This window comes from Sceloporus undulatus, chromosome 10, assembly GCF_019175285.1.
Source record: "Sceloporus undulatus isolate JIND9_A2432 ecotype Alabama chromosome 10, SceUnd_v1.1, whole genome shotgun sequence".
Classification (NCBI taxonomy): domain Eukaryota; kingdom Metazoa; phylum Chordata; class Lepidosauria; order Squamata; family Phrynosomatidae; genus Sceloporus; species Sceloporus undulatus.
This window is the reverse complement of record NC_056531.1, coordinates 12,123,545-12,149,267: the sequence shown is the minus strand read 5'-3', so window position 1 is coordinate 12,149,267 and position 25,723 is coordinate 12,123,545. Positions and strand designations below refer to the sequence as shown.

The following is a 25,723-nucleotide window of genomic DNA, read 5'->3' as shown; positions in this document are numbered from 1 at the left end:
TGTCTTCCCTTTTATTATACAGTGGGTCCTTCATATCAGCTTGGGTTTGATTCCAGCACCCTTGTGGATACCAAAATCCGTGGATGCTCATCCCATGATATACCATGGCTATAGCCTTATATAAAATGTCGCAATGAAGGTTTGCTTTTTGGATTTTGTATATTTTTTCAAATATTTTGAAGCCATGGTTGCTTAAATTTGTGGATAAAAAATCCAGATATGGAAAGCTGACTGTATCCCTATCCTGGCCTTGAGACTTTTGTTTCAGTGCCTTTGCTTCACTGGCTTTACTTGGATTAAATGTTCCAATACACCATGTGGCTAATCCCTTTGCTTTTTTTAATTAAAAAGAATCAAGGTTCCTTCACATCACAAAAGACAACTATGATAGGAGTGTTGGACAGTGTTTTGACAATGCAGCCTTGCTTAAAAGATCTTTCCTGTCCACTTGGGTGCTTTGTTTTCAAAAATGCCTTCCTGCCCTCCTTGGAGTTAACCTGAAGGCACATAACCACCACCTTTCTCACAACATCCTTACAACATACCTAGGAGGTAGTGTTGGAAGATCTACAGTGCTATATAAATAAAGTACAATAATAACAATCGTGACCTGCCCACAACCGTGCAGCAAGTTTTGCAACGTTGCAGACCTTGCAAGAATAGGAACCTTCTTCAAACTTAGTCCAGCATTTTGCCCATTACACCTTGGATACTGGCCATGTATGTTTGTAAATTGTGGTGCAATTGTATATCGAGATAGGCCATCATAGTTACCAGTAAGCCTTGCAAATAAAACAGAGTGCACTACACTGCTTCTGTTTGAGGAAACCATTCCAACTCCCAGTTTCCCCTCCTCTTTCAACAGGCTCTTGACATTCTCACTTAACTCTTTTTCTATGTTTGCAAAATTCAGTATTCTCCATGAGAACAGCCCAAAACCTCTTCCACCGCACCAATTTTTCATCCTTTTTAATGTCCCTTTTTGGGGTTATAACACTGACAATGCTTACCATCTATTTACTATTAAAGGGATGGTTTCTTACTTGTTGCTGTGTGCCTTCATCACTTCCAACTTATGGCAACCAAAAGCGAACCTATCACAGGTTTTCTTGGCAAAGTTTGTTCAAAGGGCCTCCATTGCCTTCCTTAAAGGCTGAGTGTGTGACTTCTTTGAGTTTACCCAGTGGGTGTCCATGGATGACGGAGGATTCAAACCCTGGTCTCCAGAGTTTAGTCCAACACTCAAACCAGTACACCATTGGCTCCTTTACTTATCTCCTACATCTTTATTCCACTATTTGTTCTGAAGGTCAAGATGACACACAGGGGCCAGAATTCTAGTGGTACCTAATGCTTGCATATGTTCCCCTACAACAAGAAATTCAAGTCACAGTTGCAGAAGCAGTTGTGCATGCATGCTTGGCACATGAAGAATCACAGAACGTAAGAGCGGCTTGGATGGACCACAGGCAAGAGGCTGTCTCATTCCAGCATTTCACAAAACCCTCAGGCTGAATAGGAAGGCAATAGTCCTCACTCTGAAGCTGCCTGAGCAGTGTAGAGACACACACTTGTGTATGGGGCTGGGCCTATATTCATCCCATGTACACAGGCTTTGTTACACTGGAGGGCAGCCTTCCACTTCTAGGAAGCACAGATGTGGAGTTCCGGCATAGGCCATTTCAACCAAGGCGCCATTCCCTGCATGAAACACTTCACTGCCAAACTGATTCCTGTGCATTCATCAGCATTTCCCCCTTCAGTGATGCCTGAGTCGTAGGCAGACCCACTCATTTCAAAATTGTTCCAGGCCTTTATTTAAAGGCTTTCAGTAGTGAATAAATTAAAAAAAATGCTGTACAGTCAGAATTACAGGTGCCCAAATGTAAATTACAGCCACAACCACCCACCCTCCCCTTTTCATTAAAACAATTCAAAACGCATCAAAATGGCCGACAACACTATTGCAGCTCTAGTCTTTTTTTCCTGGTAAAAGCTGCGCCTGGTACACAAGGAGCCCAAGTTCTGCTCAGTAAAGCTTACTTCTGCCACCACACGGCAATGCGGGATTAGAAAACCTGACATGGTTTTGTCAGCCCTGTACAATTTTTACCAGCAGCTTCCTGCATATTCAGTTCCACACGTCCTGCAAGGGAATGCCACTCTCAGAAGAAGTCTGATGCTTTGCGTCTTTTTGGAAGCTGCAGCAGATTGTCTGTGATTGAGGCTGGGTCCTGAGTCACGGGTGTTTGAGAGAGCGTCCTGGGCGTTGGGGTGACAGTGGGCGTCTGGGGTCCACCGGCTGGTGTCTTGTAGCCAGGGGTCCCTAGGTGGGCAGGGGAAGGGGTATAGCTGGCCCGGAGAGCTTTGTCGGTGAATTTGCTGGCAGTCCTGTTTACTAAGCGCTGAAGGGCTGGAGACATTGCTGGGCTGAGTCCTTTAGGGGTAAGGCTGGAATTTGAAAAAACACAAGCACTTTATAAAAACACATTTTAGGTTGAGAAGCAGTGGCACAAATTGCCAGAGCCTGGACAAAGGGAACAAAAGGGTAATTTCAGCAGTTGAAGATTTCAGGAACACCTCTGTTGAGACGAATTGATTTATTTCTGATCTGTGTTAGTTTTAGCCAGTTCTATACAGTTTCCATATTAGCTGGCAATTCTTTTTCCAAAAACACCCACCCTCACACCTCCTTATTTCAGTATCTATTTTTGCATGCTCTGGTTCCTGCTGTCCAACTGGAAAACTCACTCACCTGGCAAGGTTCTCAGTAACTCGTCTTAACGCTTCTTGCTTCTTTGCCCGGTTTTTAGCAGCTGCCTCATTGGCCATCTTCAGGCCGAGCCTCTCTCTGCGGCCAGGCTCCAGGATCTGGGGAGACAGTAGCCAATTTGGTTGCTAAAGTATCTGTGAGTCATTTTGCTACACGCTAGCACATTTCTCCTTTATGCATTTTGCTGGGAATGTCTTTAGACATTTCCAGGATAATACTATTCCTTTCCCAAACCAGTACCCTCCAAATATGTTTCATTAGAACGATGGGAGTTGTAGTTCAAAGCATTTGGAGAGTGATACAATAGTGGAGATGAATAAAGACTTTTATTGCACCTTAAGTACTTGCATGCTTACTACACCACAACCTTTCATGTTCATTTCATCAGATGCATGGAGAACTTCAGGGGAAAAGGGTGGAGAGAGAGAGAGTGTGTGTGTGTGTGTGTGTGTATGAGAGAGAGAAATCCCATGCATGTACCTGAAGTGAGCAATGCAAATTCATGTCATAAGTTGTTAAGTCTTTGAAATGCTACCGGACACTGTTGTTTTGTTCTACAAATGACGAACATGCTTCTAGAGATTAGCTTCTGCTCTAGAAGTGCATTGAACTTAGTAACACTGTTCAGATGGGAGGATGGAATTGAACTAGCAGCTACAGCAGCATTTCCCAACCCAGTGCTGTCCAGATGAATTCCATTCCAGATACAGACAGTTCTGGGCTTTGCTCCACCCCAAGCCGAACAAACAGAGTAGATGTTTCTGACTACAGGGTAACAGGTAAAATCCTGGTGCTTTTTAAAGCAACTTTTGCTAGGCCTGAGGATGAGTATCAGTGCAGGCAGGCTCTGCCTTGTTTATACAACATCAGACAGAAAGGATGCTGGTTTCATGTGGGAACTGTCAAATACCTTAAAAGCCGGTCCGGGAGTCCTGTCCACATAGGGTGTGTCGGAGCCTTCTAAGCGCAAGGGGGTGCTTTCTATCTCCCCCCACGTCATCAGAGGAGAGTCATTCACACCTATGAAAAGAATGTTGCAAGTCAATCTGAATGAAACAGGGAGAAAGCAAATTCCACAAGCTATTCCTGTAAGTCACCTTGAGTCTCATGCCAAGAGAAAGACAGGATATAAATAAATAAAATAAACCCCAGCCCTGCTCCAGACTCCTCCCAAAGCCAGTTAATCCACAGAACTGGAAGGGACCTTGGAGATCATCCAGTCCATTAAGCATCCCACACAGATGACTCACGAGCCGTGCTTTAAAGTCTTAAAAAAATACCAATGGGAACAATCCCAAACACAAGAACTCATACCAAACAAGGCCAAAGCTAGTGAAAATACCTAAAGCAAACAGCTGAATCATATAAAATATGTATTAAAATAACCCACTATGATAGTAGCAATGACATGAACCTTTGACGAATGGTAAACAACTACAAAATCCAAAGTCTACAAGAGATTATCAACTACACATAATGCAACCTGCAAATATACATTGATATCTACTAACATAACCCGTAAGGACACGGAAATCCGACTCAATACAGTCAATGAAGGCTACAAAATTTCCGAACGATTCAAACAAACAGCCCATGCAGATAACAAGTAGACCATGACCAACACACACAGAGATGGAGGGCTAAACAGAATTTAATGTACTCATAAGACAGACTGTAAACACATGTGAAAAGTAACTCTTATCTACTCTTAACATGATTTGAAGGAACGCATAATGAATTCAGGTTTGTACCAAGACAGTCTGTGAACACTGGCTAAAAATTCCAAATGATGTTTATACTGCCAAAATGCCAAAAGATTCTGGACGGCCATTCCCGAAACTGGTGAAGTCATTTCAATGTCCTCCTTCAGTAGAATAATTTCCAATGATAAATATGCCACACTTCAATGGCTGTAACAACACAGTCCAACAACATTTTCCAAAGTAGTACTGTTCCAGTTATTTAAGTATTTTCACTAGTCATGCTTGTCTGGTATGGGTTCTACTTACATACTAACAACAAAGTAGAGCTCACTGCCTCCCAACACAGCATCCTCCACTGCTCACAGTTAGGAGGTTTCTCTTAAGACTTAGCACAGATGACCTGGGTTAGTTCCAAGCTTACTCTAACATATACTTGCACTAGTATGTAACATAACATGACCCCTTGGGTAAACATTTATTCTGCTGGTGTGCTGTTTGCTTGGTCAGAACTGTAGCAACATATTTAACTACTTTATCTGCAAATGCAGGTGCTCAATTAACAGTTTTGCTCCTGTTTATGTGTGCGTACTCAGAGGCTGAGCATTTAGCCATGCCTGCTAACAAAACATAGTTCCGCCTTGCTAAACAGCAATCCCATTTATTTATTTGACAAAGCAATATGCAATTCTTCCTCTTACCAGGAGCAGGGGACGGGGTGGCCACAAATCCATAACCGTTCACCTTGGGAGATTCTTGGGGGATGAGCTCTTTCCCATCAGGACCGACTTTACCCTGCTTGTACTAAATTGAACAGAGAGAGAATATTGCTTAGCAACCATCGCAAGGCATTTTCAAAGCTCAGCCTATCATTTTATAAACATGTTTTAAAGACGTTTGACATTCTGACATCTCTTTATCCAAAGCAGCTTAGAATTTTTTTTGTTTAGAAAAACACCACTCAGATAAGAACAATGAAACACTTAAAATCCAAGGCAGAAAAACATAACCAAGTCAAAATTAAGAGAGGAAAATTCAGAAACATAGACCACCCATGAAAAACCTTGCAGAATAATTTTGGAACTCTTAACCTGCCATCTAAAATACAATACAGTGCGCTCTTGGCTTACACAGGGGATTCGTTCTGGACCCCCCCCCCCCCCCCCCCCACGTAAGCCAAATACTGCACATGCTCAAGCCCCATTCAAGTGAATGGGACTCATGCATGTGGTGGTGCCCCATTCATTCAAATGGGATGCGCCGCCCCTTGTACCCTGAAAGCCACGTATAACGCGGGCGCACTGTATTGCTGGTGCCTTACAAATCAAGGGAGTACAGGGGAGAACCATCAAGAGAGCACAAGGGAGAACCTCAAGCTGAGAGGTAAAATTTAGCACATAGCTTCAATCCCAACTGAAACTAGTTGGGGGAAAAGGTTAAGAGAAAAGGGGAAAGTTAAGGGAGGCTTCTGAGACAGGAGAGCTGCTACCAGTTGGTAGATAACACAGTCTATCCTGCTCTAACAATGTTACTTCTTTCCTTGAAGACCCTAGTTTAGTTTTCAGCCTTGCAGCTTACATGCCACCTCCCAAAATGAGAGTAAGCTAGTACTGACAAATTTAAAAATTAAATGTCCAAATATAGTATTATTATCATTATATAACTTAGAGAAATGGAAAAAAGAAGAAAAAGATTTGGTAACAAGTTTGCTTATAGCAGCAAGATTAATTATAGCAAGATGCTGGAAGACAAAAATAACTGTAGATTTGGAGGATTGGTATAAAGAGGTATGGAAATTAGCGACTAATGATAACTTGACATGCAAATTGAAAGTAAAAAAGGGATTATGGAAAAAAAGTGATTTTGATGGAATTTGGAAATAATTTATTGTGAAAGTATTGAGAAAAGAAGATGGAAAATTATCTCCACGAGAGGAACTGAGATTTTGGATGGAATATAAGAATGAAAATGGCTCCGGGGAAGGGGAGCACTGAGATAGGATATTAAAGATATTTAGACAAATTGTAATAGAATGTAGGATATATATACAATTATGTATTGTACAATAAACAATACTCAATGTATGACTCTTAATAATTAAATAAAAACATATTTTTAAAAAATTAAATGCTGGTTTAGGAGCAGAGTGAAGTCTTCAACATCTGGCCCTCCCTGCCAGAGCTGACTTACTCAAGCTGCTCTCTCTTGCTTAAATGGCATTTAATGAACAGCAGGATTTTAAGAAGCTCTGCTTTTAGCATGTTAAATTAGACTGGTTTTCCTTTTTGCAGTGTTTTATACTGACATGATTTGCTTTTAGCCATTTTGACATTTGGGGAATGTAGAACCCAAACTAGTAAAACAGGCATGGAAAAGGTCTGGCTCAGTCTTAGTGAGCTTTCTTGCCCCTACCTGAGCATTGAGGGCAGCTGCCTGCTGGAGCTGGGATTTGCTCACTGCTTGGCTGAACGGATCCTTTAGAAAGCGGGTGTTTCTGTGGACCACTTCTCGTGGCTTTTTAAATACCTCCTCCTCATCTGGAACACCTGCAGAGACAAAAACATAACAGAAAGAAGTCTGACTATCACAGAAAAGGGAGACAGAACTTATGCCATTTTTAGATTTTAAAATGTATTGCAGTAAGAACTTAATAAGAGAGCTGAAAAAGAAATTGAAAATCTAACAAGAAAAAAAATGGAGCATGGGTTTCCCAGCAATCTTGTTTTCATTGTTCCTTGAGTCTCACACCAGAGCGTGGATAAAGTAAAGAACCTTTTTCCTCCTTCTCCGATAACACTAGAAAGGACTAAGGTAGAGAGTTGGAGAAACAAGCTAGGAACAAAACAAGCCAGACAACTACAATCAATGGATTCAGACTGTGGTTAATGGTTGGTTAACCCGTCACAGCCTGTTATCTAGAGGCAGGCTCACAAATCAGAACAAGCCAGATTTCACCAAACACCACTATGTCATGTTGTGCAATCACAATGTTACCAAATGAGCAGCAAGTAACAGTTATACAACAATACTGTAAGCTGAGCACAAACAGTGCTTTTGGGGTATCATCAACTGATGGAGACACTTGCAACACCATTTGCCTCACCTGGTGGATAGTACATCAGGGAATTCTTTGCCTTATATTCCCATGTCTCTATTCCAGCTTTCCCACTAGTCAAGGCCAGCTGCTTTTCAGCGGAGGGAAGTGCCAGCTGCTCTTGATGTCGCTGAAAGAGAAATTTAAATTTAAAGACAACTTTAGTTCTGGACCACAGTAGGGAATACAAAATTAATACTTTACATTTTTGGAGTGCAGGGAACACATCCTCCCACCCCCAGGATTTATAAATTGCATTTGTATCTTATTTTAATTCAGTAGAACTCAAAGCAGTGTCAAGAGCTTGCAGACAAGGTCTGTGTAGGGATGCCCACATAGTCTCCAACCACTACAATGACTACAATGTTGTGAGTCATCTTCAATCTCTGTACCGAAGAGACAGAGAAAATGCATGATGCAAGCCGCACAACCCATATGCTATGCTTCCCCCAAGCCCTCAAAAAAAGTCCTCCATAATAATTTTTGGCAGAGAAATTTCTCCAAACTTATCAATTACCATTATTTACTGTCAACTCCACCCTGCAAACCTGTCAAATTCACCCACCCCTCAAACTCCAGAAACCAAAATAGAAAATAGTATCCAGTCACTTCCAGGTCAGGTTTTTGGAGGGGGTGCAAAGGCCAAATATGGCCCCAAGCACTGCTGCCTGATCCATGCAATACTGGAAGAAAGTAACTATAAAATAAATAAATAAATACTTCAGGCCATTGCTCAACGAACAGCATCTCAGGAGGGAATAAAATTGAAAAACTCTCCTCCTTAAGGTAAAGCTGTTGGACCAATGGAAGACAAGCATTCAATACGGGAGCCTTTTAAAGACATTAGAAAGACAAGCTCCTTCCCTCACCTGGGCAAATTCCTCTTCAGCTTCATACAGCCAAGAATGCCTTGCTTTCTCCTTCTCTTCAGCCACTTCCATGATCTGCTCAAATGAAGCATTATCCTCGCTGGTATGTTTTGCCAGGAAGGTGTCTAGGCTAGGCAAGGTATCTTTGTTCTCTTCTTCTCCTGCTTCCCCTGCAGAACGAGGGATTCAGATAGAGCTGTTTCTGACTTATGGCAACTCCAAACGACCCTATCATGGGGGTTTCTGGGGCAGAGAGTGTGTGGCTTGACCAGGGTCACCCAGTGGGTTTCCACGGTCAAGCAAAGAATTGAACCCTGGTCGCTAGAGTTATAGTCCAGCACTCAAACCATTGCACCATGCTGGTTCAACTTCCTATATATACCAGAAACTTGAATCCATCCAACTAGAGGTAATAAGAAAGGCAACCTATGGCCCTCCATACATTGTTGGACTGCAACTCCCATCAACTTTAGTCAGTGTAGCCAATGCTGAGGGATAATGGGAGCTGCAGACAAACAACATGTGTAAGGCCTATTCTTCAGTCCTTCACCAAGGACAAGTTCTGGGACTTTTTTGCATGCAGAGCATATCCCCTATCCTCCAGCTACGGTCCCTCCCCATTTCATTAACTGGAATTAGTAGAAGGAATCCCTTTGTATTGTTCTCGACAACAATTTGAACAACCAAGAGCAGAACTAGTGTTTTGTACCTTCCTCTCGGGCTTTCGCTGGCACCTTGGGTTTATTCAACACGGTGGGATCACCAGGATGAACCTCAGGAGTTTCAAATGTTGCTGGAGTAACATCTGTTCAAAAGGGATTTTAAAATGAGATAAATTTACAGAAAATCAGGAGAAGTCAAGTCACACATGGTCCGTGACTTGTTAGTCCACCTGGTCCCATTCTTACCCTCCTCCATCCTGAAAGACGTTGATCATGTTCTCATGGCACCAGCCACAGACTCACAGCAAACCTGGTTTATCATGAAAAAGCAGTGTGCTGGTGCATACTGTTCAACCACTTCTGCAAGCAGAAGCAGCTGAGCAAAGGTGTGCTCCACTACTGATTTACCATGTCTGGGACGGGGGCAACATTCTCTGGTTTTCTCTCTCTCAAGCCAAAAATGGGAAGCTGACAACATCAGGTGATACCACAAACCAGAGTAAGAAGCATGAAGCCCTCCAGACAGTGTGAGACCTCAAATTCTCATCAGTCCTAGCCAGTGTAGTCAATGCTAAGAGTTGCAGTCCAAAAACATCTTGGGGGGGGGAGGGGCTTTACTCCCATCCCTGAAATGAACCAACTGGACAGCAAGGTTTTAGTTTGTTTAGCTGCTCAAATGGGAGTGACTGAGAGCATGCATCAACAAATTGCTAGTTCATGACAAGCCAAAGTTGCTAGAGATCTCTAGATTCGCTTGTCATGTGAAATGCACACAGTACAACATTCATATGTGCAGCATATACTCACTACTTCTGGTTGATAAAGAAAGATGACTGGGTATTCTTGAGCCCATAGAGCAGGGGTCGGCAACCTCCGGCCCGCGGAGGCCTTTCGGCCGGCCCCTGCCTGCCCCTGCCGCCGATTGTGGCTTTTTGCCGCTCCCGGGCTCCATTTTATTTCTCAAAATGGCGGCGAGGTAGCACAAGACTTTGCCGCCATTTTGAAAAACAAAATGGCGGTGGCCTAGAGGCGAAGTCTCGCGCGACCACAAGAAAGGTCACGCGAGACTTCGCCGCCATTGGCGGCGGCCTCTGGGAGGCCCGCTGCAGCCGCCAGAGCCTTCGAACAGGGCTCCGACGGCGGCAGTGGGCCTCTGGGAGGCCCGATGCCATCACTGGGGCCCTCCAAGAGGCCCGTTGCTGTCGCTGGGGCCCTCCATGAGGGCCCCGGCTATGGCAAAAGGGCCTCCCAGAGACCCGCTGCCACTGCTGGAGCCCTCTTGCAGGGTCCCAGCGACGGCAAAAGGGCCAGCAAAGAGGAGCAGGCCTCCAGCGCTGGCGGCCCCCGCCGGCTTTTTTGCTGGCCCCTGACGGGGCCTGGGGCCCCATCAGGGGCCGGCAAAGAGGAGGAGACCTGGCCCCTGGAGGGTGGAAGCTCCGCCCCCAGCATGCGGCTTCGCCCCAGAGGGTGGAAGCTCCACCCCCGGCACGTGGCCCCTAGTTGTCTGAGGGACAGCAACCCGCCCCCCGGCTCAAAAAGGTTGCCTACCCCTGCCATAGAGGGTTTGAAAAGCCTGTATTTGAAACCATATGGTGCCACCAAGCGACATCGGCAATACTGAGGTGGAAAAGCCAATTTTCTGACTCAGTATAGAGGCAACCTCCCATATTTCGACCCACTAATGTTTGCCATCCCATCAAATTTGGAAGCCTCAATTCAGAACGGACACAGCTCATGTGAAGTGCCAAGTAAAACAGATCAATGTTTCAGAGGTCACATTCAAGGCTGCACAGATAGCGAAATATGAAATTAGGCATTGGAAATATTCAGTTTACCACTATGACAGCAAAGAGGGCTACAAAAAGGTGCCAGCTCCTCTTGCAATACAAAAACTATACACCAGAACAGAACTACAAGCAAGAACATCTCATAAAAATCATCTGTAGATATGTCTTCAACCCATAAAACATGAAACAACGACAATGCAATGTGATTCAAAAATCTGCAATAACCATCAATCCCAATGGTCCAAACCCTCCCAAGTCTTACATGGCGCAGGGGTGTCTTTGGAAGATTTGCCCAGGGAGGAACCAAATTTGATGGCTATTTGCCTCATCTTCTCCAAGTCGCCACTCTCCTCTGCCTCCAGATAATCCTTCTGAGCTCGGAGCTTCTCCACATCAGGGAAAAAATCCCGCTGGATTATTTTCTCCAGACTCTGCAAGACATGAATTTACAATTGCTCTTTCTGGTACAATTGGATGATAGAATTGGGGGTATACTTATCATATCTGCAGATGACACCAAATTAGGAGGAGTAGCTAATACTCCAGAGGACAGGATCAAGATTCAAAATGACCTGAACAGACTAGAAAGCTGGGCCAAAGCTAACAAAATGAAATGCAACACAGAGAAATGTAAAGTACTGCACTTAGGGCGGAAAAATGAAATGCACAGATATAGGATTATGGGGGACACCTGGCTGAATGAAACTACATGTGAAAGGGATCTGGGAGTCCAAGTAGACCACAAGTTGAACAGGGGGTTGGACTGGATGGCCCTAGTGGTCCCTTCCAACTCTATGATTCTATGAGTCAACAGTGTGGAGGCTAACAAGGCCAATGCGATTTTAGGGCTGCATCAATAGAAGTATAGTGTCTAGATCAAGGGAAGTAATAGTGCCACTCTATTCTGCTTTGGTCAGGCCCCACCTGGAATATTGTGTCCAGTTCTGGGCACCACAATTCAGAAAGGACATTGAGAAACTGGAGCGTGTCCAAAGGAGGGCGACAAAAATGGTGAAGGGTCTGGAAACCATGCCCTATGAGGAACGACTTAGGGAGCTGGGGATGTTTAGCCTGGAGAAGAGAAGGTTAAGAGGTGATATGATAGCCCTGTTTAAATATTTGAAAGGATGTCATGTTGAAGCGGGAGCAAGCTTGTTTTCTGCTGCTCCAGAGAACAGGTTCCAGAACAATGGATGCAAGCTCCAGGAAAAGAGATTCCACCTGAACATTAGGAGGAACTTCCTGAGAGTAAGGGCTGTTTGACAGAGGAACACACTCCTTCCTCGGAGTGTAGTGGAGTCTCCTTCTTTGGAGGTCTTTAAGCAGAGGCTGGATGGCCATCTGTCAGGGATGCTTTGATTGAGATTTCCTGCATGGCAGAATGAGGATGGACTGGATGGCCCTTGGGGTCTCTTCCAACTCTATGATTCTATGATCTTGGAAAGGAGGTGTTGCAGATTTCAAATAGCAGATCAGGTCGATCACAAGCTGCTGAAGAAAGGACCTCACTGCAGCAGAACTGTCCCGCCTTCAAGCGGGTTTCCCTGGAGTGTGATGAGTATCAATAATCATCATATTAATAACAGTTTCCTCCCCAACTCGCCCCAAGAGCCGGGGGGGGTACAACATACTGGATATACTCAATGACTATAAATCGACCTCGTATATCAGTCGGGGCTAGGTTTGGGGTCCAAAGCCTCCAGGCCTGGTCGAACTACCAATCCCCGGGTGCCCCAGGCTGGAGCGAGGGCAGGGAAAGCGGTCGGAAAGGGCAGGGCTCCAGCCTCCCCGGTTCCCGCCTCACCTGGATGTAGCTGTCCTCGTCCAGGACCCTCTTGCGGCTCTTGGGGGCCTCCGGGGCGGCCTCCTTCCCGGCTTCCACGACGGCGCGGGACTCGGCCTGGACCGGCACCAGCGCCCGGGTCGAGGCCGCCGACCCTTCCCCGGCTTGCTCCATCCCTCGCCACCCACTCCGACGGCCCTCGGGCTCTGAGGCGGCCAAAGCAGCCTGAGGGGCCTTCCACTTCCGGAAAGGACGCGCCGAACCCCGGAAGTGAACCCTCACCTTCCGTCCAGGTTGCGTCAGACGCGGCTGCTCCTTTCGCGGAGGCCTCGAGCCCCGCCCCTTCGTCGGGGATGACGTCATGCCTGACGCCCCATAGAGGTAAGGGAAAGCGGAGAGTTAGCCAGGCGCAGCGATTTCCGGTTGTGGTTGGACGCCCTTCAGAGGTTGGGGGGATTCTGCACTGCAGAATTGACGCGGTTTGACTCCGCTTTAACTGCCACGGGCGCTGTAAAGTGAGACACACACACACCCTCTTTGACAGAGACGTCTAAAGAGCTAGGGATTGGGGAAACTACATCTCCCAGAGGCTGGAGCCCTTGAAGCCTTTTTTCCACAGTGTAGATGCACCAGGACAACACTACAGGGGTGTTGTTTGTAAAAAACAAACAAACACAAGCTCCTCCCCCAGACTGCATTTGCCTTGGTTTGTTTATTGCTTATCGCTTGTATTGTTTATGTTGTTGTTTATGCATTTTTGTAAGCCGCCTTGATCCTTTCTTGGAAAGGCGATATATAAATAAAATGTATTATTATTATTATTATTATTATTATTATTATTATTATTATTATTGGTGGGTGTGAACACAAGGAGAATCTAGGTCCCAGGGCTGAGTGAAGCTTTTGGCCCTCCAGAGGTTTGGAACCACAAGTCCCATCATCCCTAACCTGGCTGGCTGGAGGCTGATGGGAACTGGAGTCCACAAGAGCAGCCATTCTTTCTCAGGTCCCACAACAAAAGGGCCTTCAAGGGCCCAAAGTTCCTCCAGGAATCATCTAGTCTGAGCCCCTTGCTCAATGCTAGGGGATCCTGGGAATTGTAGTTTATAGTTGGCTCAAGGTCTTCTCTGACAGAGATGGCTCAAGGGCTCACATAAGCACTACAGCTCCCAGAATCCCCTCGCATTGAGCCAGGGGCAGTTCAAACGCTCTCAAACTGGATGGTTTCTGCAGTGGGTTTTGGACCACTATTTCCAGGTTGATGGAAGCCTTCTCTCTGCGTGTTCCTAACCGCAGGCTGAAAACATTGTTAGACGCATCACACTCTCTCGGCCTCAGAGAAGGGCCTGTGGCAAGCCCCTTCGGAGCAACTCTGGCCAAGAAAACCCCAGGAGAGGGTCGCCATAAGGCTTTCGAGAATCGATAGAGTCTTATCCCACTGCACTGTTACACTGCCATGCTTCCACTTTAACAGCTACGGCTGCCTCTGGTGGAATCCTGGGATTTATAGTTCAGCGAGGCCTCTCCAGCTGAGAATAGCACTATAACAGTGTGGTGCGGTGTTGTACATAGGCCAGACGTTGGTTTTCAGGGAGGGCCAGGCCTAACATTGGACACAGGGAACTGCCACTAAGTGTTAGAGCATGGAGCTCTCCGTGGTCCCTATGTTGCCCTGTCTTGTCCTTGGGATCTCTTCCCGTGCCAATGCCCAAGCACATGTCAATTGCCATCCGGTGCACCTTCTACCCATGGAAAGGAGAGGAGGGCACCATCGCCTCCTTTGTCTCAGGCAGCAAAATGTCTTGGGACCACTCCGCCTGATGATTTGCTTTGTCCTCTGGATTTGCCCAGTGAGACTCCTTCCAACATCGGGGCGCCCAGCAAAGATAAGCAGGCTTCAGGCTTTCAGAATTTGCTTTCTTTACCAGAGAGGGTTGGCAGGAGGCCATTTTTACCCATTGGGAGAGGCCCTCCTTGGATGGCGGACCCCCTTCTGGATGCGCCAGGAGTGATTTTGCACTGCTTGCAATCCTGAATTATTATTATTATTATCATCATCATCATTATCATTATTAACATTTTAATTTCTTATATCTCGCCTTTATTATCCTTTGCCCTTTTAAGAAAAATTAGAGACGTTTGGCTGCATCCGCGCTGCAGAAATAATCTGGTTTGATATCGCTCTAATGGCCATGTCTCAAGGTTATGGGATTCTGGGAAGCATAGCAGAGCTCTGGTGCTGCATCAAACTACGCTTCCCAGAATTAGCCTTGAGCCATGGCCATTAAAGCAGTCTCAAACCGGATTATTTCTGCAGAGCGGATGCAGCCAATGTCTCTAAAATCTTTTTTAAAAATGGTAAAGGATCATTGTTCACAATGGCAAATGGTGCAAAATCACTCCTGGTGCGGATTATTCTTGCAGTGTGGACGCAAACTGAGATGAAGAACTTTGCAGTAACAAAGAAAGAAAAGAATGAGGTGTACATTGGGAGATGACTTTCTAGAGGATGGAAACCTTAACCATTGGGCCTTTATTAGGAAACAAGAAAAGATCTTAGGCAGGTCTAGCTGTCGCAATACAATGTTTATTACTCCCTCCCCTGACATTTAAAGCCTTTAAAAAGATGTTGTTGCAGCACTACGATTCTGCTTTAACTGGTATGGTTCCATCCTTGCGGACTCCTGAGATTCGCAGTTCAGGGAGGAGCCTTGAGTATTCCCAGCCATTAAGTGCCCCAAGTGCCTCCACAAACTACAAATCTCCAGAGACTACACTAGCCAGAAGTGTTCAAGTGGAATCACTGTGTTGCATGAAAAGGCCCTGGAATTGGAAAGGCATCTCTCTTCTTTTTTCTCCCCCTCTAATTCTAATCCAAAATTATACACAGAAAGAAAAGGGCTGCTAAGGTTAGCCCAGTCAAAGGACTCTCCTCTTCAGGAGCAGCTTCCCTCTGATGGCTTCTTGGAGCCTTGAAGGATGAGCGCTGAGGCCGAGGCTCTCTTCTGGTGCCGCCATTTGGCGCGACGATTTTTAAACCAAACCTGTGGGGTGGAAAAAAAGAATATTTTTCAGCCCCCAAAGCCAACTAGTCAAAGCATGAGAGTTAATGCATAATACAGTAAGCCCTTGGCATCTGCTGGGGTTTGGTGCCAGAACCCTGCCATGAGTACCAAAATCCATGGATGCTCAAGTCCCGTTGAATGTAGCAGCATAGTAAAAGGGTGTCCCTTATATCAAACGGCAAAATCAGAGTTTGCTTGCTGGACTGATATTTTTGAGAATCTTTTCAATCCATGGACGCTTGCATTCATGGATATGGAGGGCTGGCTATATTAGCATACTTGCTGCAGGCCCCAATCATAGCCATGGCTGTTAAAGCAAAATCACAATTGAAGATTTTCATGGCTGGCATCCATAGTTTTGGTGGGTTTTTCAGGCTCTGTGGCCATGTTCTAGAAGAGTTTATTCCTGACATTTCGCCGGCATCTGTGGCTGGCATCTTCAGACAATGCTGGCATGGAAGAGAGTGGGATATATATACTTTTCCACTCTCTTCCATGACAGCATTCTCTGAAGACGTTAGCCACAAATGCTGGTGAAACGTCAGGAATAAACATTTGTAGAACATGGCCACAGAGCCCGAAAAACCCACAAAAAACTACAAAACCACAGCCTTATAAAAGAGCCCTTGCTGTTTTGCAGACAAAAAACGGACACGAAAATTTGGCAGAGGAAAAAACAGAAAACCAATAGCAGAGTGTGATCAAGATGGGAAAGGTGCCAATGAGGATGTACCCGGAAACTAGGAGAGGCCAGAACAGTTTGCTTTGGCCAGCACCTACTGGGAAGAACAAGATTCTGCCCCCTTCTCTTCTCTCTCCCTTGTTGAATTAACTGGGTGCAAATGCCTTTTGCAGGTTGAACTAAGGACTTTATCATATCCAGACAAAGACAAAGGAAGAAAGTGGTAAGAAGAGAGAGAAACTGGGATATTTTAAATTCAGCTGTGAAAGTGGGCCAGCAAAGGATTAATCTGGGCTGCCCCTGCCAAATCCGTTGGAGGATATGCTGCATTCTGTACTACAAATGGACCCAGAGCGAAGTTATCCCTTGGTAAGTGACAGTTGTCCAGTAATGTAGTTAATACCTTTGTTTTTTGGGGGGAAAGAGTTTATTCCAAGTAACTGGTTGTCTTTGACAAGTTACTTCCAGGCTCTGTTTTTTATTCAGCAGGTTGTTCGTGTGTCGGAGAAGGTTAAGAGGTGATAGGATAGCCCTTTAAATATTTGAAGGGGTGTCATATTGAAGAGGGAGCAAGCTTGTTTTCTGCTGCTCCTGAGAATAGGATACAGAGCAATGGATTCAAATTCCAGCTCAACATTAGGAATTACTCCCTGACAGTAAGAGCTGCCTTGGAGAGTGGTGGTCTCCTTCTTTGGAGATCTTTAAACAGAAGCTGAATGACCATCTGTTGGGGATGCTTTGATTGAGATTTCCTGCATGGCAGAAGGGGGTTGGACTGGATGGCCCTTGGGGTCTCTTCCAACTCTAGGATTTTATGATTCTATTCTATGATACTCTATGTATCTTGATCTCTGTTTGATTCTATTTGCTCATCGCAGCCCAGGGTAAGACTGAGCCTTACCTCCACTCTCTCCTCTTTCAGATGGATCCGGTTGGCCAGATGCTCTCGGGTGATGACATCGGGATACTGGTTCTGATGGAAGAGGGCCTCCAGGGCCTGGAGCTGATCCTCAGTGAAGATAGTCCGGTGTCGGCGGGTCCGTCGCTGGATCTGGTGAAAAGTTTGCAGCTCGCTCTGACTCCCACGAGGGTTCTTGCACGGCCTGCCAATGGGATGGAAGAGCCGCATGGGCCAGGGAAACCTGGCATCTGCTGGGAAAGAAACATTTGGAATTCACTTGGTTTGCCTAGTGAAACAAGCAGCCTAGGCCATCCCATGCCATGAAAGGGAGAAGGTGGGAGGAGAAAAGAGAAACCAGGACATTTCAAAAGGATCTGAGAAAGTGGGATGGCAGAAGATTAATTGGGAACAGCCCCTGGCAAATCGGGACAATTGGAAGGCGTGCCACTTTAACTGCCATGGTTCCAACCTACGAGATCCTGGGGTTTGCAGTTTAGGGTGGGGTATTTACTAGAGAGCTCTAGAGCAGGGTATGCTATATATAGCCCAAAGGTAGGCAACCTCAGAAGATCCAGGAGCCAATATTCTGCTTCAAGAGCCCACCACTACGGCTCAAAATAAGAAGAAAAAAACCAAATGAGCAATGCCAGCAGGGCACATCCAGTCTGAATTTGGTAGGGTTTGAATAATAGAATCATAGAATTGTAGAGTTGGAAGAGACCACAAGGGCCATCCAGTCCAACCCCCTGCCATGCAGGAAATCCCAATCAAAGCATACTCGACAGATGGCCATCCAGCCCCTGTTTAAAGACCTCCAAAGAAGGAGACTCTACTACACTCCGAGGGAGTGTGTTCCACTGTCGAACAGCCCTTACTGTCAGGAAGTTCCTCCTAATGTTTAGGTGGAATCTCTTTTCCTGCAGCTTGCATCCATTGCTCCGGGTCCTAGTCTCTGGAGCAGCAGAAAACAAGCTTGCTCCCTCCTCAATATGACATCCCTTCAAATATTTAAACAGGGCTATCATATCACCCCTTAACCTTCTCTTCTCCAGGCTAAACATCCCCAGCTCCCTAAGTCGTTCCTCATAGGATATGGCTTGAGATTTGAGAAATGACAGAAACCTGTTTAAGGTCAAAAATGCCACTCCTGGCGGCTTCAAAGAACAGGAAAAAAAAATAACTTTTTGGTTCACTTTTAAAACATTTCTGGGGAAGGGCAGTGGTATGTGTGCTGCATCCATCTCAAGGCAGACTAAGGCATCCATCCCCAACCTGGCACCCTCTGGATCTGGAAGGCAACAATTCCTATCATCTTGGCATTGCCCCAGGGGCTGGGGATAATAGGAGTTGTCATTCTGCACCTTGTACGAGTTCCAAGCTGGCCTAAAATTGACAGTACAACATGGAAATTAGGTTTGCATCTGGGACCAACGTCTCTCGAGCTGAAGAAAGGAACTGGTGTTTTTCCCCCACCCTACGTTCAAAATGTTTTTCACTCTTCTATCTGTTCCATAATGGTTTTCTACTTCCCAAACATGAAATAAGACATTAAAAGTGTGTCAATGAATAACAGTTTAAACACCATCCAAAGAAGGCAGACTGCAGATGCGTAGCTCTGTTAGCTTGTGCCACGTAAAAGAATAACCAATTTATAGCTTGCCTTTGTTAGATGTTCTTAAAGGCTAGATAACCACCAAACAGGAATAATATAGGTTGCATCTCCCTTATCCAAAATGCTTGGGACCAGAAGTATTTTGGATTTTGATTTTTTTTAGGATTTTGGAATGCCTGCAGTTGCATATAAACAGATATCTTGGAAATGGGACCCAAGTCGAAACACAAAATTCATTTATGTTTCGTATATACCTTATAAACATAGCTTGACAGTAGTTTTATACGCAATACAGTATTTTAAATAATGTTGTGCATGAAGCCAAGTTTGTGTACACTGAACCATCAGAAAGCAAAGCTGTGTCACTCTCTCAGCCACCCATGAAAACAATTTTGGGTTTTTTGGGGAGTATTTGGGATTTTTAAATTCTGGATAAGAGAGACTCAACCTGTATAGCAAGAGATTTCCTGCACTGACAAAAGGGTAGACCCTCCTCAATTAAATTTGCTTTCTGTTCCCAAATTTCTAGCATTTCAGGAACATAAAATTTCAGTTGAGTATTTGGAGAAACACTTGAGGCATCCAAAGAAAAGAGACAGGCAGAAGCACCCAAGGAATGCATGTTGCTGAAGCTAAGCAGTTGTGGGTCTTAAAGGTGGCCCCATTAGAGAACCTTTTGGAGCGATACATACAAAGCTTTGACCTCCATGGAATAAAGCCAGAATTCAGTGCCTGAAGAAACTGACCAAACCCAAGGGAAGGTCTTGTACCAGCCTTCTGGAATGTGGCACCTTCTAAGAAGTTTGAAAAGACTTGAAGGCCCACAACAACATTTCAGACCATGGCTCCCATCAGCCACAGATGAGATGACCTCTGATCCTGAAAGAAGGGAGCTGGAGGGCACCAGGAAGACTAAGGCTATGGAATGTGATCCAGAAGCCATAATATTATCCCGCCCTGCTGAGAGCCAGCATGGCATAGTGGTTTGAATATTGGACTACGACTCTGGAGCCCAGGTTGGATTCTCAACTTGGCCATGAAACCTGCTGGAGGACCTTGGCCAAGTCACATACTTTCAGCCTCAGGGAAAGGCAATAGCAAACCTTCTCTGAACAAATCTTGCCAAGAAAAATCCATGACAGGTTCATGGCCTTAGGGTCACCATAAGTCAGAAATGACATGAAGGCTCACAACAACAACAAGCTAAGCCCATGGTTACAGCAATCATCTGCAAACTGAAACTCTCCTCCATTGTGCATGGAGCCATCCAACCCAAGGGGACTTACCGAACCAGTTGGGGGTCTCCGGCCACGAAGGAGCGCTGCTGTGAGAGCAGCAACAGCAACTGCATTGCCCAACATCCACCTCGTCAGCTTCCTCCTCGTCTTGCAGCGAGCTGGCGGCAATGCTCCCCAGGGCACTGAGCGCTTTGGGTTCACAGTCCAAGACCCCTCGGAAATAGAACGGGAGAAGGACCTGGGGTCTTCGGTCTGCAAGGATGTTCTCGATGGTGAAGGAGCACGATCTCTTGATACTACTCTTCCCAAGATCTCCGTCTGAAGGAGTCTCTCCAGACATCCTCAGTGGTGTCTGGAAACCGGAGCACTTCTACGTTACAGGACAGGGCCTAATTCTGTAATGGCAGAACCAAGAAACCCGTTTTTACCAAACCCCACAGTGACCGTTGCCCAAGAGGACTAAGAAACTGTCTTCTGTGCGTGGCCCACGCGTCTTATTCAAACCTTCCCTGCCTTTTTATTTGGTGTGCTTCCAGGCCAACCCAAATACATGTATACCCCCCCCGCCTCCTTGCCCTACGCCTCTGTCCAACTAAGCTTGCTGCTTGACACCCAAGCACCTCCTAAATATATACGTATATATCTATATAATCCTTCTTGGAAAGGAAAAAAACAACAACCATAAACCCCCCTTGTTGGAATAAAATACATTCTAACTAATCTTGACAGCTTTGTGAAGGGTTAGTGTGGATCTAAGATTTAGCTAATCCGGCCGAAATGACTCTAGAAGGAAATCTGATTTCTCTATCTCAAGTGTAGATTTGAGGTGGTTATGATACCCATTGTGTCTGAAGCTTCCAGTTCAAGATGGGGAGGGAATCGAAAGGCGGGGGGAGCGGAGAGAGAAAAGCTGTTTCACCAGGCCAGAAATGGCCCAGAAGGATTAACTCCTTTTTAAAAAGAAGAGCAAATTATCTTTTTTCCCCTTCCCTTCGACCAAATGAAAGCCTTCCCATCAAAAGGGAACTGTCATATCGCACAATATGGGGATGCTGGTAGAGATGGGGGGGAGGTTTAGCAGGATAATAGAAAACAGAAAATGACACTAGCAATCCAAACGCTTTGCAAGGTGAGGGCTTTTTCCCGATGCCAATTTATTTGCTCTTTAGAGTACAAGAAAAGTTGTGCCATTTGGATCCCGTCTCCCACCCCACCCACTCCAAAACACTACAGCTTGCCAAGCTGAATATCTATACCATCGATTGATCTGACTGACAGGCCTCACAATAAAACTCGGACAAATCAGATCCAACCCAAAAATCCACGGCACAGTAAAATCCATAAACATGTAACGTGTCTCTGTACAGTAAAGACAAGCTTCTTTAAAGCAGATAACACTGAAAGAGATATCTTGCTGGTCATTCCCAGCGAAAATCAAGCTACGCTTTTTTAAACAGATTCTTTCTGGGGCTGCATCCACACTTCAGAAATAATCCAGTTTCACACCGTGACATAGGTCGACTGCCCTATCGTGGTCCTCCCAAGATTTATTCAGAGGTAGTTTGTCATTTGATCCAGTGCGGTGGAGTGGTTTGAGTGCTGGACTATGACTCTGGAGACTAGGTTCAGTTCCCAGCTCAGCCATGGAAACCCACTGGGTGGCCTTGGGCAAGTCACACTCTCTCAGCCTCAGGGGAAAGCAAAGACAAACCTTCTCTGAACAAATCTTCCAAGAAAAGCCCATGATAGGGTTGCCATAAGTCAGAAACAACTTGAAGGCACACAACAGCAGCAACAACAAAGTTTGTCATTTAGGCCTAAATACCCTAAGGGCACCAGATTCTTCTCATCTTGGAAGCTGAGCATGGTGAGTTCTGGTTAGTCCCTGGATGGTGACTGACAAGGAATACCAGGTGCTATGTTTCAGAGGAAGGAACTGGCCAACCCACTTCTGACTATTCCTTGCCTAAGAAAACCCTGTGAAATGAATGGAGTCGCCATAAGTCAACAGGTGTCTTAAGGCACATAAACACAGTTTGTCACTCCTTTCCTCTGAGGCTGAGCAGAGTTTGAACCCAGGTCTAACATCACACTACTACATCATACTGTTTCTGGGGGGAAAATAGAGGTTTCTGCTCAAGATTTCTTCAGAGGAGGTTCATCAGTGCGTTCCTCTATTTCCCAACTTCATCCATAATGACAGAACCAAAACCCTCGATCAGGGCTTTGTGGCCTCACAAAGAACTGAGACATCCTCAGTCTCAAAAAACGTAACTTTGTGTGTAGCTAAGAGAATTTAAATTTTATTTCCCGCACTTTAAAATACTTTGCCTCCCAGTACCATGTGGCCAGGAGAAGGAATTGCCTGCCTGCATAGACATCCCTCCGGACTCAGAACAACACCAACAATGTCTTGACAAAATGCAGGCCGGCAACTAACATTGTCCAAAAAAATCCTTTTCTCCTGTATGATTTTTAACACCTTTGCCAGTGGGGCTTCGAAAGCTTGCAACATATATTTCATTCATTTTGCTTGGTCACATAATGGTATCACTGTTTTGTGGATTTTGGATGCTACAGTGGGTCCTTAGTACCTGCTGGGGTTTGGTTCCAGGACACTTTCTGGATACCACATTTTGTGGATGCTTGAGTCCCGTTAAATGCAACGGCACAGTAAAATATTGCCCCTCATATCAAATGGCAAAATCAAGGTTGGCTTTTTGGAATATACAGTGTGCCTTTGGTATCTGCTGGAGTTTGGTTCCCTGTGGATACCAAAATCCATGAATGGTCATGTCCCATAAAATACAATGGACAGTAAAATGATTCCCCTTATATAAAACGGCACAATCATGGTTTGCTTTTCAGAATGTATATATTTTTGGAAAATTTTCAAACCGCTGAAATCCATGGATGAAGAATCCACGGATACAGAGAGCTGAGTGTATATTATTATTGGATCATTTCAAGCCACGGATGCTTGAATCTATGGATAAAGAATCTGTGGCTATGGAGGGCTGACTGTACTGAACTAAAGCCAATAGTTAGTCCCGACTAGAGTAGACCCATTGAACGTACACCAATGCAAGCTTGCCATTCAGGAACAGATGCAATAGGTCTGCTCTAGCTGGGAGCAACAATTGTGCAAGAAACACAGGGTGCTGTTTCGGAGGAGTTAAAGCATCGACGATTGCACAACCTGAAGCAGATCTGTGCGTGCGCATGGCCAACAAATCCCATCTGCCATAGCGGCTTGCTCTCCATAATCCCCGACCCACAGCTTGGCTCCCTGGCCACTCCGTAACCATGCAAGGGCCCCATACATTTAGCCTATTAGTCTCTGTGCTGATTGCTTTCTTTCATTCACGCCATACCTTTCACTTTGGTGAAAATAGACTAGTAATGCTTCTTTTATCCAAGAATTATGGGATTTAAGACCCAGATTTCACAAAGAAGACTTTTGATAAGGGCCGGTAATCAAATCCCCCATCAAGCCGGCACTGCCTTGGGCCCCGGTTCTTGAAAAGGGGCAAATAAGAAGAAGGGATTTATTGATGTTGTGTTTACCGAGATAAGATCTTGGTCCTGATGCCGTATTAGAAGAAAAGAAAAGAAAGGAGGAAAATAAAACAAGAGCGGGGGCAGGAAAAATGTAGACAAGCCCGAGACAATGTCGAGATATGGATGAAGAGAATAGAAAAGAAGGCCTTTTATCATTTTCTTATTGGGGAAAGAGATTCTAAAACCATTATAGGGATTAACCACTACCACCAAGAAAGAAAAAAAGAGAGAGGTTAATCTGCTTTAGCTGTTCATTTGTCAAAATTGAATTTATAGGTTTGGAAAATCTTTCTGTGTGGAAGCTGGAGGAGCGATGGCCCCTGCCCCTGCCTTGCGAGGCTGAGCGCAAAAAGGAAAAGATTAAGCACTGAACAAAGTGTGGTGCTTTAGGAAGAGTTGATTTAAAACCAAACGGGGGCCCATCAGCTCGCAAGGCATCCTTTGAATGAACATCCTTGGCCCAGCCAACATCCAAGTTGGAAAGCCCTCTGGAGTTGCACAATAGAGCCTCAAACTTTTGTGGGTTGCTTGGTGCTTGAGCCCCATGCAAGGCAAGCAATGGGGACATTTTACAGGTGGACCAAGTGAGGCTGCTAACATTGCCAGGTCTCTGGGCCTGGCTCATCTTCGCTGGCCCTGAAACCAAGGGAGAGGAATCTCAGGGTGAATGCAGGGCACACGCACACAGCAGCCAGGAGGCCAAGGGAAGTCATAGTGCCACACTATTCTGCTTTGGTCAGGCCTCACCTGGAATACTGCGCCCAGTTCTGGGCACCACAGTTCAGAAAGGATGTTCAGAAGCTGGAGCGTGTCCAAAGGAGGCAACCAAAATGGTGAAGGGTCTGGAAACCTTGCCCTATGAGGAACGCCTTAGGGAGCTGGGGATGTTTAGCCTGGAGAAGAGAAGGTTAAGAAGTGATATGATTGTCCTGTTTAAACATTGGAAGGGGTGAAGTTGAAGGCTTTCATGGCTGGCATCCATAGTTTTTTGTGGGTTTTTCGGGCTATGTGACCATGTTCTAGAAGAGTTTATTCCTGACGTTTCGCCAGCATCTGTGGCTGGCATCTTCAGAGAATGCTGGCATGGAAGTGAGTAGGATGTGTGTGTGTGTGCATACACACACACACACACACACAAACTATTTGAAGGGGTGTTTTGTCAAGGGCTTTCACAGCCAGCACCCATAGTATTTTTGTGGGTTTTTCGGGGCTATGTCGCCATGTTCTAGAAGACTTTGTTCCTGACATTTTGGCAGCATCTGTGGCTGGCATCTTCAGAGAATGCTGACTTGGAAGTGAGTGGGGTACACACACACACACAGTGCAAGTCTAGGTTGGGAGGAGCGATTTACATACTAATCTGTGTATTGTTCTGTTGTTCAATGGCAAGGTCTCAGGGTGGGAGGATATGCAAGGAGGATTTGTGCCTGCTTAATTTGAAGGGGTGTCACATTGAGGGTGGCGTGAGCTTGTTTTCTGCTGCTCCAGAGAATAGGACCTGGAATAATGGATGCAACTGCAGGAAAAGAGATTCCACCTCAACATTAGGAGGGACCTCCTGAGGGCTGTTCAACAGTCAAACACACTCCCTCAATGGAGGATGGTGGAGTCTCCTCCTTTGGAGGTCTTTAAACAGAGGCTGGATGGCCGTCACAGGGAGTGCTTTGATGGAGAGTTCCTGCATGGCAGAATGGGGTTGGGCTGGATGGCCCTTGGGGTCTCTTCCAGCTCTATGATTCTATGAATCCATGGATACGTAGAGAGAAGTCTACGAAAGCTCCTGCTGCCAATTTCTTTCTTTCAGTGGATCTCAAAGGGGCTACAAGATCTTGCTTAGTACATAGGTAAGCGGTCTAGAAATGTACATCATCACCACCATCATCATCATCATCATCATCTCTGGTGGATTTTGGAAGGAAAGAAGGCAAAAGCACTCAGGCAGTTCTGTTGGGCCACTTGTTGTTCCTGTAGTGGCCGCTAGGCGGCGGTGCTGCGT

The 25,723-nt window shown here is 45.6% G+C and overlaps 2 protein-coding genes across 4 annotated transcripts in view; both read right to left on the bottom strand.

Annotated features, from left to right (window-relative positions):
• Window positions 1-1,098: 1,098 nt before the first annotated feature.
• ESS2 (ess-2 splicing factor homolog) lies at window positions 1,099-13,046 on the bottom strand. Its single transcript, XM_042441628.1, has 10 exons — window positions 12,690-13,046; window positions 11,148-11,316; window positions 9,146-9,241; window positions 8,437-8,606; window positions 7,577-7,697; window positions 6,886-7,019; window positions 5,175-5,277; window positions 3,684-3,793; window positions 2,756-2,871; window positions 1,099-2,451 (listed from the first exon to the last, which is right to left on the bottom strand). Exons 1-10 carry the CDS (start codon window positions 13,029-13,031, stop codon window positions 2,166-2,168), a joined length of 1,647 nt encoding a protein of 548 aa, XP_042297562.1. The 5' UTR covers window positions 13,032-13,046; the 3' UTR covers window positions 1,099-2,165.
• A 2,196-nt stretch (window positions 13,047-15,242) lies between these two features.
• Window positions 15,243-25,723, bottom strand: part of GSC2 (goosecoid homeobox 2) — a 16,749-nt gene continuing 6,268 nt past the window's right edge. Inside the window, exons 3-5 of one of the 3 annotated variants that reach the window (XM_042441629.1) lie at window positions 20,215-20,561; window positions 17,317-17,567; window positions 15,243-15,712 (exon numbers count right to left, since the gene is read on the bottom strand). In XM_042441629.1, coding sequence (XP_042297563.1) covers window positions 15,605-15,712; window positions 17,317-17,567; window positions 20,215-20,506 — 651 coding nt within the window. In that variant the 5' untranslated portion in view covers window positions 20,507-20,561 and the 3' untranslated portion in view covers window positions 15,243-15,604. Of the gene's footprint in view, window positions 15,713-17,316; window positions 17,568-20,214; window positions 21,387-25,723 lie in introns of those variants that run through there. The other 2 variants (XM_042441631.1, XM_042441630.1) reach the window with 2 other exon arrangements.